The 14,634-nt window shown below is 33.8% G+C and overlaps 1 protein-coding gene across 2 annotated transcripts; it reads right to left on the minus strand.

Annotated features, from left to right (window-relative positions):
• Window positions 1-9,628: 9,628 nt before the first annotated feature.
• On the minus strand, window positions 9,629-12,979 carry LOC114255800 (zinc finger BED domain-containing protein RICESLEEPER 1). 2 transcript variants are annotated; one of them, XM_028195340.2, is made up of 2 exons: window positions 12,846-12,979; window positions 9,629-11,515 (listed from the first exon to the last, which is right to left on the minus strand). In XM_028195340.2, the coding sequence occupies exon 2, from the start codon at window positions 11,183-11,185 to the stop codon at window positions 9,923-9,925; it is 1,263 nt and encodes a 420-aa protein (XP_028051141.2). In that variant the 5' UTR covers window positions 11,186-11,515; window positions 12,846-12,979; the 3' UTR covers window positions 9,629-9,922. The 2 variants fall into 2 exon arrangements, with proteins under 2 accessions (XP_028051141.2, XP_028051143.2); XM_028195342.2 differs by having other exon boundaries at window positions 12,729-12,925.
• Between the last annotated feature and the right edge of the window lie 1,655 nt (window positions 12,980-14,634).

Here is a 14,634-nt window from a genome sequence, read left to right on the forward strand (position 1 = left end):
CTTCTAGATACCGGATAATCTAGGAGCACCAGTGGCATCACGAGTTTGAATGAAGTACTCATTCACTTGTTGAATATCATGTAAGATACTAACAAACAATGACCGTCTCATTCGAAAACATCTTCGGAAGTATTCTTCTGGATAGACAGGATTATCTGCAAAATAATCTCTATAAATTTGTCGGTCACCTTTGACCCTCTCACGATTAATGTATCGACGACCACTTGTGGAACCAATACGTATGGTTGGTTGGTTTAGACTTAACGTCTGTATTCTTTGTTGTTACGCTGCGAATAGTTGCATCATGATGATATCATCATCAGATGATGAAGATGCATCAAAATCTCCATTGAATATGGCTTTAATCAAATTGTTCATTGTAGGTGGATGGGTGAGTGAGTGAATATGAAAATTGTAGAAAATCTGCTGGGTGGGTACAGAGAGTTTAGAAGATATAAAAATGATGGATAGGTGAATATGAAAATTGTAGAAAACCTAGTGTTATATTTATAGAGAAAATGTGGATGGGTGAATGATGGGTGGTTGTTGGGTGGGTGGATGAATAATGGATGGTTATTGGGCGGGTGGCTTCATAATGGGTGGTTGTTGGGTGGGTAGCTAAATAATAGATGGTTGTTAGGTGGATAGTTGCTAGTGAATGAATGCTGGGTTAATAATAGATGGTTGTTGGTGGTTGGTGGGTAATTGGTGATTGTTACTTTTTATGTGTAGTTAAAAAAATTTATTAAATAGGAGGTGATATGTTTTTTGGTGGGGTGAATTAACGAACAAATTTTTTTTTCCAATTTTCCATTTTTTTTATTTTTTATATTTGTCTAGTTAGGAATAATATAAATATATAATTTTTTTAACAAACAGGTAAAAAAAATATCAGAAAAGACAAAAAATAAAATCACAAAAAACCTATATCCAAACAACACCTATAAAGTTGGAGGGAAAGTTGGTTGAGATTTGCCAAAAATAGTAAATGACCATTGGAGCACCATTGCTATAATTTGGCAAAATAACACTATTCATTGCCAAATTATAGCAATAGCAATACCAATATAGCAACTGCCATTGGAGATGCTCTAAGGTGTTACTAAATCATTGAGCCATACTTAAATTCCAATTCATTTGAAGCCATAACAAAAATAAGTAAATTATACACGGCTTAGCCGTGAAATACCTTTTATCGAACAATATATATATATATCATTTAAATATATATTTTTAAGAGATTTGATGATAAACTCTTCAGTGTCTAACTTGTCTTACAAAATGATAAGAATTATATGAATCTTTTCCAAATCTCTTTTCAAAATCTCTTAATATTTTAAAATTTATTTCTTTTATTATAATACCCACATACATACATATATATATGTGTGTGTGTGTGTGTGTGTGTGTGTGTCAATATCAGATTGCAATCACTTTCTCTCATCTCAATGTCTCTTCTCTCTGTCTTATTCTTATTATTGTTGCTCTCCATCGGCGCCATTTCCGCTCTCCACCGGAGTCACCTCCATTCACAATGAAACTCTTTCTCTACTAACTTTATCGCCACCATCATTCGTCGCATTCACAACCTCAGATCTGAGATTATTCATAGTCGTCGCCGCTAGAAAATGACGATTCCCAACGATTTGCAAACTTGAGATTTGAGATCTTTTACTCTCTCTCTCTCTCTCTCTCTCTCTCTCTCTCTTCGGTTATGATGGTTGATGCTCTCACTCTCTCTATATGTATGTATGTGTGTCGCATCCACAACCTCAGATTTGAGATCATTTGCAGTCGTTGTCGCTAGAGAATGACAATTACCGACGGTTCGCAAACAAGCGATTTGAGATCCTTCACTCTCTCTCTCTCTCTTTCTTTTCTTCTTCATCTTCTTCTTCTCAGGATCGCTTGTTTTCGAACTCTGTCTCCATATTTCTCTTTCTTCTTCTCATGATGCTCTATTCTTTGAACAGTAAAATTTTACTCTGGTTCATGATACATCACTCTTCTGTAAAGCCATCCTCGTAGCTTGTTTCAAAGTAAAATTTTACTTTGAATCATAGTAAACTTTACTCTGATTTAGAGTAAAAATTTTCTCTGTAATCACAAAAAAACTGTAAAAGTTTATTCTAAATTAGAAAAAAATTTACTATGATTCAAAATAAAATTTTACTGTTACAAAAAATAAAATATATACTATATGAATGAACCACAATCAAATTTTACTTTTAAATCTATAAGCAAACAAACAAAAACTTTTGGCTGTTTTTTGTGGAGCTTTCCAAACATGATTTCACAACATGATTTGAGTGTTCTGTTTGCTTACAATTTTCAAAAATTGATTCCACACCCACTTTTCAAAACACGTCCACCCGAACGTTCGGCGGTTGACCTGAATAGTGTTTGTGTTTTTTTTTTGGCACATGTTATTTTTATATTTTAAATAAAAAATATTTTAGGAATTTTTTTTAAAATTTTTTATGAACTTTGAATAAAATTTTGGGTTGTGTGTCTGGTTATGAGTTATAAATTTTTGAATCAAATATTATATGCCACATCACTCAATTCAAAACTTTTTTCAAAACTCATAACCAAACAAATTTTCCACACTCAAATCATAATTCCAAAACTCACAAACTCAAAATACAATTCTATTCTCAAATCATAATTCTAAAGCTCTTCTAAACACAACCTTTGATTTTTCATTGCAAAATCCCGGGCTCTGTTTGTTTGTATTTTCAAATTAACTTTCAACATGTGAACTCCCGCTTCACGTTTGGGTGGGACATTCAAAATACAATTCCGCGTGTTAATTCAAATTACAGTTTGAAAACCCGTTTGGCAGCTTGTACTTCAGTTCTCCACTTTTAACGTTTCTGCCTTCTTCTTCTTTTGATCTGAAAAGCTTCCATGTCCTTCTCCATCGTCTCTGAAAATTTAACGTGAACCTCATATTTTTTCTCTGTATCACGTGAACCTCATATTTCTTTTCTGAAAAGCTTCCACTGAGTGGGAATTGATGTGAGATGGGATGACCGGCCGGTTGTCCCAGTCCGACTTCTTGGTGTTCGACTATCTGAAGCTACTCTGAAGGTTCAGGTTGTTTTTTATTTTTATTTTTTACTTTTTATTTCTCATCTATTATTTTTTTATAATATTAATAATTTTTTAATAATATTACATCCGTATACTGAACAATCTGTTATGACTTTATTACTAAATTAATAACGTGTAATAAATGAGAAAAAAAAAATTGATAATGTTTTGTAAGGTTTACGTTATGATTTCTATTTTAAAATATTAAACTTAGTGTATTTATGTTAATTTTTATTAATATGTATTCTCAAAAGTTGTTGATTTTAACAAAATTTTAGAAAAAAAAAAAAACGTATTGTAGAAGATGTTTGTACAGGCGTAAAAAATAAATTGATAGGAATTTAATTGACACAAAATAATTGACATAGATTTATTTTAAAATGAAAAAAAAAATTTGAAAAAAAAAATTATTCAAAAAAAATTACTGAAAAAAAAATTAATTGAAAAAAAAATCAATTTTTAATTTCAGTATTTTAAAAATAGTTTGGTTATTACTGTTGATAAAAAATACAGATATCAATATATGAGTTGTGTGTTTGATTATAAATTATTGATTGAATTAAGTTTTGAAAACTATTTTCAAAACACATTACCAAACAAATTTTTTTATTTCATATGTCACATCAAACTTTCAAAACTTAATTCAAAATACATCTTCAAAACACATTTCAACACTCTATTTAAAAATCATAACCAAACAAATTTTCTACACTCAAATCATAATTCCACAACACACAAACTCAAAATACAACTCATACTCTCAAATCACATTTACAAAACTCTACCAAACGCTACCTCGATTTCTTATTTTGTTTTTCAAATCTAAGTTTTTATTTATTTTTTTTAATCATTGATCTAAAGTTATTGATCTCAAATATGAGTTTGTATAAATCAAATTTGAGATGGTGGTAGTTTGATGGTAAAAATGGTGGTTGTTGGCCAATTGTGAGGATGAGCAACCCTAGCAGATGATGAAGGTGGTGGTGATAATGAATTACTATCAAGTTGGTGAAGAGAGAGAGTGTTGTAAAAAAAAAAAAAGAATAAAAGAATAAAAAGAAAGTATAATGATAAAATAAAATATTCAAATAACAAATTTTATCCTTTATATTTGATTTTATAATTATGAGAGTATTTTAAAATTATTAAAAAAAAAAAATTATCCTTTTAACGGGAAAAGAAAACAAGGAGGAATTTATGGCCAAATTTCCCATATTTTTTCCAGGTCTCTACAGAGTCCACATACAGACATGGTTTAGTCTAGTGTTTTGTGAATGGCATATATCATTTGTCAAACAATATCATATCATCCATCTTCCCTTCTTCTCCTATATATAATCCACAAACAAACAGGGGAGAGAAGAGAGACAGAGATGCCACCAACAGTGATCATAGCTTTGAAAGGCTACCCATGCACTGGCAAGACTAAATTGGCCGTGCCTCTATCAAAGGCCTTAGAATGCGCTCTCATCCACCATGAGACCGTCTTCAATTGTATGGCAAAATTCCAAGATCCCCAACAACGTATCCTTCGAAGCTGTTTGTAGAATGGGTCTCACCCCGCTTCGGTCGAAACGCCCCGTCATCATTGACACCTCCCTCTCTCAGCGATCTCATTTGGATCGCTTGCTGGAGGTATCTAACTCCACTAGAACCCGCCTGATTATCATTGAACGCATAGTCCTACATAAATACGAATGGAAAAATCGAATAGAAAGAAGACAATCGGAAGCAGCAGCTGAAGCAACTGATGGCAGCGTCATCGTCGGTTGGTACAAGCCGAGGACATGGTACGATCTTGAAAAGCTGTTGGAAAGGTTGATTGGTGTGCATATGATGAAGAATATATCGGCAACCTAGCTGGTTTCTCAAAGGTCGTAGTCAGCACCTCAAGCTGTAATAGGGCTGGAGAAGTTGTTATTATGAAGAAGAATGCACAAGATTCCTCTGAACACACCCATTTAAGTGACGTTCTTGACTGGATTTGTGAAGAAAGTTGGAGACCCCTTGAAACCAACAGCAGCAGCGAGAAGCTGCAGGGACAGGTTGAAGATGGCAATGTCGGTAATGGTGGTGAGACTTTGAGGCATATAATAAATTGAACAAAATTTGAATTCAATTAATTTCTAATAAGAATTTGGAAAAATTCAAATAAATTTTGTACAAAAAATTAATGTTAAAACCGACTCACACCCACGTCCGGTCGAACGGCGCGCGTGTGGTGGTTTGAGCCAAGGTTCCATTTGTCCATAACTCTTCCCTTTTGCAAACTTGGGACCCAACCCAAGTTAGTACACCAAGAGCTTATATACCCACAAAAACTCTCTTAAAGTTCAATGTGGGACAACCCATTTTAAGGAAACTCACATTTACTTCTTTAATTGTCCATTTCACGAACCCGAAAACGACGTTAACTTTCCATTCACTCATAAATAGTTTTGACGAACTATTTTCGCCGTGTGACTTATCATGCGGCAAGGAACACATCACCTCTTCGAACTCACCCCAAAAGACGTTTGGGGCCTACTCAATTTTGGACTTAAAGTTGACCCAAAATAAGTCTTATAAAACCAAATTTTCCAACAAAACCTTTCCATTGTCTTCCTTTTCTCGACCCATCCTCACTTGAATATTCATTTCCCAAGACGTATAGTTGCCATTTCCACTCAGATGCCAACAATGGGGGATTCTCGTATGATTGCCCTGAATGCCTCTTCGAGAGCCACCTAAGATGCGCTATGTTGCCCTCTGTTCTACATTTTCATGACAAACTCCATAAGGGTCCTCTGTTCTTTGCTATTTTTCCTGCCAGACATGATAGGACCTTTTACTGTCAAGCATGCGGTCATGAGGGCAAAGACGCCTTCTACATGTGTAATGACTGCCCATTAATAATGCATGTCAATTGTGCTCTGCTACCTCCCACCCTCAAGTACCAACGTCAGCGACACACTCTCACCCTTACCCGTCCTCTCCAGGTCCAAGAGGACTCAGAAACAGAGTACATATGCAACACGTGCGAGAATGGAAGAGACCCATACCGATGGGTCTACGAATGTCTGGAATGCAGCGTGTATACATCTCATTTGAATTGCATAGTTCCCGTGAAGTTGAACTTGCCTTGACTCAGTGGGCGAGTATGCGCTTTCCCATTCTCATTTTTTTTTTCTTTCTACATCAGGATGTTGGGGTCAGGGAAATATCAGCACTAGTACAATCTCGAGATCACCGATCTCTCACAAATATTCGCAACTATAATATTGAGTGTAACGGTGTCAACCATGTTACATTTATGAATATATGCAATATAGCTTTATTTGACTTTGGCCTACTTGGTAACTCCTCTTCTGAGTCATCAGAAGTTGAATCACTCATAGAGTGCTCTCTTTCAAGATCATTGTTCACGTAATCACCATAAAAGCCACAAATGGCATCCAAAACAAGAGTATTCTGTGAGTTGCGATCACTTCTCTCACATTTAGAGGAAAGATATTCCATGTATCTCATCTTACAACGAGGATCCATGACTGAAGCAATTGCCAAAATCAAAAACATATCATTCAAGTATTTGTCAATTCTCTGTAGCATTTTCTTCACCACATTGCTGGTGAAACTATCTGAGTTGATGGATTCCTCACACAAAGTTCCCCAAACCTCTTGAAGATTATGAAGAAAGCTGTTGGCAGTTGGATACTTTGCTTCAAATAATGACTTAGCTACATCATGTGAAATTTCAACCAGCTTATAAACACATTTGACTTTCCTCCATTCATCAGTAGATGGTATATCATAATTATCACGCACATGTTGTGAAGAAAGCTCTCCCATTAACTCCAAATCTAAAGCCTGTTTTAGCTTGAAGGTTGTGTAATCCCATCGAGGTGAATAATTCCACAAGATTAGACAACGAACTTCTCTAATGATGTTAGATATCTCCTTAAATGCATCTTCCGTCATTAGAGTAAACATCTCAGCACGACAGTTCACACAAAATAGCCGTCCGTTAAGTTGGAGCCTCTTATTTTCTTGAACGCTATCTTTAGTAATCTGAACCACTTCGTCATAAACATTGATATTTGCCAAAGTGCGACCAGCTATCTTGCCCTTGATGTGCCAATCTTTCAAAGACTTCAGAATAGCCTGATCAAGGCAATCATTATTCTCAGCCCAAAGTGGCTGAAAACTATGAACCCACTTTTTTAATTTCCACTTGTCATCAATAAAATGTGCCGCTAAGCACATGAAGTCATAGGTAGAGCCATTACGCTTGACATAGCTAAACTTTCAACGGAAAGGCTAATTTGTCCATCCATGTTGGGTAAAATGTGCTTAACCCTCAATTTATCTTCCTCATAAATTTGCAAGCAATTATCTTTGAGAGAATCATAATCTAGTGGAAACCATGGAAAAAGCTCTGCCACGAGACTAACAATCTGTAGCCTCCCTTCCAAGCACATGAACTTTGCCAATTCACGCCGCCCTTTCTGTAAGTCAATAACAGCATCCACAACAGTGTCGATACTGATTTTAGTGTCTGATACAGAATCACCATCACCATCATCATCATCATCATCAGAAGCATCCAAATCCCAATCATAATGATTATCATTATCATTCCTTTAGACACCATCAGCATCATCAATTTCATTATCCTGCTTCTTACCTAATGAATGCAACCAATATGTTGAGATAGTTATGTAGAAGCATCAAGCCAAAGTAACAGTAAAGGGGCAGGAGATCCTCTGTCTCCAAATCACTATGTTCCGAAACACTCACAGCTGTTGGGTAATGCTTCGAGATTCTCACATGATCCAATGACTATGAGTGTATTGGGCAAACAATAGGTTTTGTTTGGCCATTCAAAGTATCCAACTCATTAATGAGAGAAAAAATTGAGTCACTGTGATGCTCTCTCAAAAGTATCCAAACCTTTTTCTTAACAATTTTCATGGAGGCATTGAACTAAAAATTGCAACTTATATATTGTACAACATTTCCAAAAAAAAACAAAAAACTGTAAACAATTAGTTTTGAGAAGAAATTACCGTTAACAACACCATCAACTCCATTGATTTCATTACCAAAGTAATTTTTCCTATTTTTCATACAAGCAGTATCAATAATTTCTCGGTTCTGCATTGTATCTAACCAAAAACAACTATATTCAACACACATAATATGAAGTGATGACCTAAATACAAAATTGAAATAAAAAGATTTGAGGCCTAGCTATTAAAAATTCAAACATAGAACAAAGCAAAATCTCAACTAAACAGGCATTTGATAGAAATTAATCTATAATGGCTAGCAAAGCAACAACCAAACCTGATTTCAAAGTGATTGGTTCGTAACGCTTGCTTGCTTGTGAGAGAGAGAGAGAGAGAGAGAGAGAGAGAGAGAGAATCAGGGATCATTGTTTAACATGATTTACTTTAGCCCATTTTATTTTATTTGGATTACATCTATTTTTATTTAAGTCGTATTACCTTTCTATTACATTATAAATCTTTTCATAAAAAATCAAAAATATATTAATTTAATACATCCCAAACAAACCCCGTTCACTTGGCTAATGAGAGCGATGATATTACAGTTGTGATTACTTTGTAAGTGAGTATGATGAACCGTTTAGATAGTTAAAGATCACGAGAGAGTGAGCTGTTCAGTTTTTAATCCTATATAAAAATATATTTAAATATATAAAAAGTATATTGAGAAATATCTAATGTACTATTAAAATTTTAATTTATTATTATTTAATTATTAACAAACAAACATTTAAATTTTTTTATTATTTATTTTTATGTCAAAACATATTTAAAAAAAAAAATACTATGTTACCTTCTGTTCTACAATAACAATTTGTCATACTTAAATTTTTTATGAATTAATGATATTTATAAAAAGAAGAGGAAATCACAGTTGGAGAAATTTTCTTACAAATAGGTCACTTTAAAAAAATAGATTTTAACTTCAAAATTTAAATTTAAAAATAAAATGATAATCAATTAAGGCTAATGATCATGCAGCAACAAAGAGTAAGCAACAATACTGCCAACAGTTCATACAAGTTCAGCACCAGAAAACAGAAACAATTATTTACAAAAGCCCTGTTCAAATATAGTCATTAAATCTAACAAAAAACAAAAAAAGCTCCTTGATACTTGACTTCAGTAACCAAAATAAATGCCACCAAATAGAATTGCCTCAGTCAAGTTGATTCCCAATGCCAGCCTAAGGAAAAGGAATCACAAGCTTCATGACATCACAGCAGCAGGTAGCCAAAAAGTTTCACCTGTTTCAAGACATCAAAAAAAAAAAAAAAATGGAGCCCACACACAACAAACAAACAAACAAAAACAAAAAAGAGAGGAAAACAAGGTCTTGTTTGATTTTGTTTTTGTTTTTGTTATCTTTGTTTTCAATTTTCAAGTTTTCTTAAACAAAAACAATAAAATATTTGAAGACATCCACTGTTTTCATATTGTTTTCATTCTTGTGCAAAAGTAGTTTTCGTAAATTCGCATACAACTTCTAGAAAGTGGTTTGTATTCAGATTTTTTTTACCCTTGAGAACAGTTTTTGGTAACAACTAGTCAAAAAAGTTAATTTCTAGAAAATGAAAACAAAAAACACAGCAAAAACTGAACCAAAGGGGCTCGTGATAGTATATGTAGCCTAACAAACAAGGAAGGGACCATCACTAAATTACTCATCAGTGAAACATTTTCGCTCCCTATGGGCAAAGAATTTTGGTTCCCTAAAACGTCTTTGTGATTCGCAAACCAGCTTCGAAAAAACATCACTGCACTCATCAAGTCTGGCCTCAAGGAAATTGTGCTTCTTCTTTTTTGGGTATAACAAGCTTTGTCACCACTGATTTCGTATCATTTTCATTTTTGTGCAAATTTTGGCTCCCTAAAACCTTGTGCTTCACAAACCAGCTTCGAAAAAACATCACTGCAGCCATCAAGTCCGGCCCCAAGGAAATCATGCCTTCATCAGCTTCTCTTTTTTGGGTATAAAAAGCTTTGTCAGAAGTAGCAACAGATATTGGTATCACCAAAACATCACGAGCAATCCTGGAGAGTGTAGGATACTTGGAGCTTGCAGCTTTCCACCAAGTCAATGCATTGAAATCCTGGCTCCACCCTATGATAGGTTCCTCCAAATACAAATCCAATTCTGACTTGACCTGCCTAGAACTAGAAGATCGGAGGAACAATTTGTACTCTTGCAATAAACTCAAAGTGCCATTTGAATCACTCGCAATTTTCACATAATCATTGTAAAGTTTGTGCATGGCCTTCAAAACCTTTGAGTAGCTATAATCGCCCTTAAATTTCAAAGAAGAAAATTCTATGTATTTCATCTTGAAGCGAGGATCCATCACTGAAGCAATTGCCAGTACCAAGTACATATTGTTCATATACTTGCTAAACGACTGAAGCAACTTCTTACTCACATTAGTTAAAACATTATTTGACCTGGACCATCGAATGAAGTACGCCCGAAGCTCTTGAAGATGATGGAGATAGATGCTAGCAGTTGAATACCCCATTCCAAATAATGGAAACACTATGCCATATATGTCGTCTATATATCTATTGATATTACGGACTTTCCTCAATTCCTTGGCCGACGGTTTATCATTCCTGGAATCCCTATATCCGCAAGAAAATGTACCTCGAGAATGTAGTAGTGAAGCCTCTTTTATCTGGTTGTTTTTGTTATACCATGAAGGCTCCGGTTCCTTAAATGAATACATACTGCCAATCTTGTCAACAATTTTACTTATCTCCTTATTTGCATCTTGCACCATGAGACTGACAATGTCACTGCAGCAACACACTCGAAATAGTCGACCATTAAGTGGGAGCTCCTTCTTTCCGCGAATGTGATCCTTAACAATCTCAATAGTTTCATCATAAATACTGCTATTTGACATAGTGATTGTGGATATCTTTTTCTCAATGCCCCACTCTTTCAAGGAATTTAGAATGACTTCATGCAGAGCAGCTTGTGATTGATATTTGATGCCCAACACAAGTGAAATTAATAATCCACTTTTGCATCTCCCAATTATCATCAATGAAATAAGCTGTTAGGCACAAATAATCAGAACCACTCTTGCCAGGTTTTGCAGAACTCAGTATGTCTACAGAGAGGCTGATCTGCCCATCCAAATTCCTTAAAGTCCCTTTAATTTTCTCTCTCTCTTCCTTAAAAAATTTGAGGCACCAAAGCCTAACAAAATCAAAACTAACGTGAAGCTGAGGGTCAAGCATTTGTACAATTTCCTTAAAATCTTTATCTTCAACTGCCTTGGGTGGTGACATTTCAGAGCAGAAAACCTTTGTGAGAGCTAGGCGGGCTTTTTCTTCGTTGACCAAATCTTCATTGAGATTCATTCTGTTATCTGCAGACCACGAAATGACATCACTGTCATTGTTTCATGATTAAAATCATCAAAATTCAATGAAACACCCTAAACACGTCAATGTAAAAGAGTCATATTAATTTATTCTCAAACGCAACGACAGACTCTAAAATGCTAGGACAATTACATATTATAGGTACTATAGATAAACTCACTTTATTTACTTGAGTATCGAACCAGCAATAGAATAAAAAAATGGTTAACGTTTGCAACAAATTCATTGGTAATCTGCATTTGAAAGCACTCATTACATTCATTTTGTTTTTAACAAAAACATCAACTGTTTTACACATGTTTTCATTAATTTTTTGCAAATTCTAAAAACAACAATGGCATGTAATGTAACCACATATCCATTTATATGCCTACTTTTAGGACTATAATATGAATAATGCTATTGTGGCCAAACGTGGTTACAAAACATTGACAACCAAATGATGAATCACCAATCCATGGATGCAATACATGAAAGGTGGGGCCCACTCCTTTGGTGACATTATCCAACTTTTGGCATCCAAATTTAATCACAAAAGTATCATTGAAATGCATCCATCTAACCACTATTTGATTCCTTGTGTTTCCTCTCTTCGTTCTTTTCTTTCTTTCTCCCCCAAAAGAAAGGAGAGAAAAACCCAAAGTGCCATGTGGGTCATAAATCCTGCCATCCCTTAGTGGGATTAGAAAAAATATGAACCCTATTACATTTCTTGAATGGTCTTGCTAACAAGTGCGTCTGGGCATAAGGAAAAGACAAAAGAAAGGAAAAACAAACGCAAGGCACCTTTCACTAATTTCAAGACACTTACCATTGATTTCAAAACAAATTTTACCCTTCTCACCATTTACAAAGCATTTTTTTAACACTATTCACAATATTGAACAATATCTCAGAGGCACTTGTTAACATTTGCCTTTCTTGAAATATAACAGAGTTCAAAAGCTATATACACACATAAATGAATTCCCAATAAAAGAATGCTTCAAATTAGAAACATCCATTCCTAGGTATATACCATAGGTGAGTTAACAATCACAGATTTCTATACATGTATACAATATTACCATCAGAAATTGCCGCCTATATATTATTTTACTCTCACTATTGGATTTTTGAAAGCAGATAGTAGCATATGGAAATATAACTAACTACATATTATAAAGGCATGCACATACTAGAAAACACATCATCTACCTTGAGAGAGAGAGAGAGAAGGGTGTTTCATAGATAGACAATTTGCACATACATTCAAACCTATAACAAGAGTGAACAGTTAGAACAACTGAAAGAGAAAAAAGGTTAGAGGCGAACCTGATCGGAGTCTCTTTCAGATTAGGGTTTCTATGATTCTATTGCTAATATAATATGCCCGAGAGATTTATTTTTTTTGTGATCTTGGGCAGCAAAAAGCCAAGGCTAAAAAAAAGTGGGGATGTGCAGGGTGTACTCTTTTGGTTATGTTTGGAAACACGAAGAAGGCAGTTCCAGACCTCGCATTTTTGCGCGGGAATAATCATATCATTATCATTATAAACAGATATGTTTACGTTTTAGGCTACCTGTTAAAATATATTATAAATTATAATTTAAGGTTTTGTTTGTTTTTCGAAATAGAATAGAGGGGGTTCGTAGTGAGGAGATTAATAGTGAAAGAATTGTTAGTGACGGAATTGATAATGAGTGGATTAATAGTAAGGGAATTGATAGTGAGGAATTGTTAAATTATTTTTATATAAAATAATAAAACAAATAAAAAAATATAAAAAATTAAACATTATATTTAAAAAAAATTCTCAATATATAAAAAATAAAAAAAATAAAAAAATTTATAATCCCCTCACTATTTTTCTAATACCATCTCTACCTCCTCCTTACCAATCCCGCTTCCTCCTCCTTACTAATACTAAGGGATTACTAATCCCCTCCCTATCTCTCAAAACAAGCACCCTATTCTCAATCCCCTCCTCACTACCAAACCCAATCCCATCCCTATAACCCCAAACAAACGGGGCCTAATAGATTATAGATTATGATTTTAATTAGAAATTGTTAATCTGTTTGATATAGCTGTTGGATTATAGATTTAAATTACTGAGTAGTGTTTGTTAAATAAATTGTGAAGTAGTTTTTTCAATTCATTTTTATTTTTTATTATTCACTATTTGTCTACATTTCTCATAAAAAATAATAATAATATTTTATAGTCCATTTTGGTCTTTTTCTATTTTTAAAAAATAAAAAATAAAAAAATCTGAGAGTATAACCGTGAATTAACATGTCCACAGTAGAAGCTGATAATCAGAAGTAAAGGGTGAGCAGCTTCTCAAAATCAGCTTTTTTAACTTAAAATAAGTTGTTAGAATCAGAAGCTGTTTGAAATAAATTTAACTAAACAGTCTAAAATAATTTTTTAAAAGCTAGAAGCCATAAATTGGCTCAAAAAAATTCCACCAAACACCCTCATTGCTTACTCATAAACAAACAAACAAACGGACAGGCATGCATGGCATGGCATGGCATAGGCTATGTTTGGCATGAGTTTTTTTTTTTTTTTGCCTATTTTAGTCATAAAAAAATAAAATTGATTAAAAAGTTAATAAGACAAAATGTCACGTCTAAACCATAATTATTTCATTTTTTTCTCTCACAAAAACCAAAAAAATCAAAAAGTACGTCCCAAACGAGACTTTTTAGCCCCAAACTAAAATAATCAAAAAGCCAATCTATATCCCAAACGAAAGCATAGAGAACTAGTTCAAGTGATTATAATGTTATAAATTCTAAATTTTCTATCAAATGAATTATCAAATGTTTCACTGTAGATTTCACATCTATGTGAGACATTTAGTAATTTATTTGATAAAAAATTTAATATCCCTAACAGTAGCCTTATCTTTGGCTATCATCTCATCTCTAAATAAATGTGTAGATTAAATATAAATAAATAAATAAATGTTACTAAATAACACCTTATCAAGTTTTTGGGTATCAATAAAATATTAATAGGGTGATTACCTAAATTATCATATTTATATAAGAGTTTACTCTCACACAGTGTCACGATTGCTGATTAGTGTGGTATTCAATAAATCCCTAATAT

This window comes from Camellia sinensis, chromosome 11 (genome assembly GCF_055761805.1).
Source record: "Camellia sinensis isolate YWXY chromosome 11, ASM5576180v1, whole genome shotgun sequence".
Taxonomy (NCBI): Eukaryota; Viridiplantae; Streptophyta; class Magnoliopsida; order Ericales; family Theaceae; genus Camellia; species Camellia sinensis.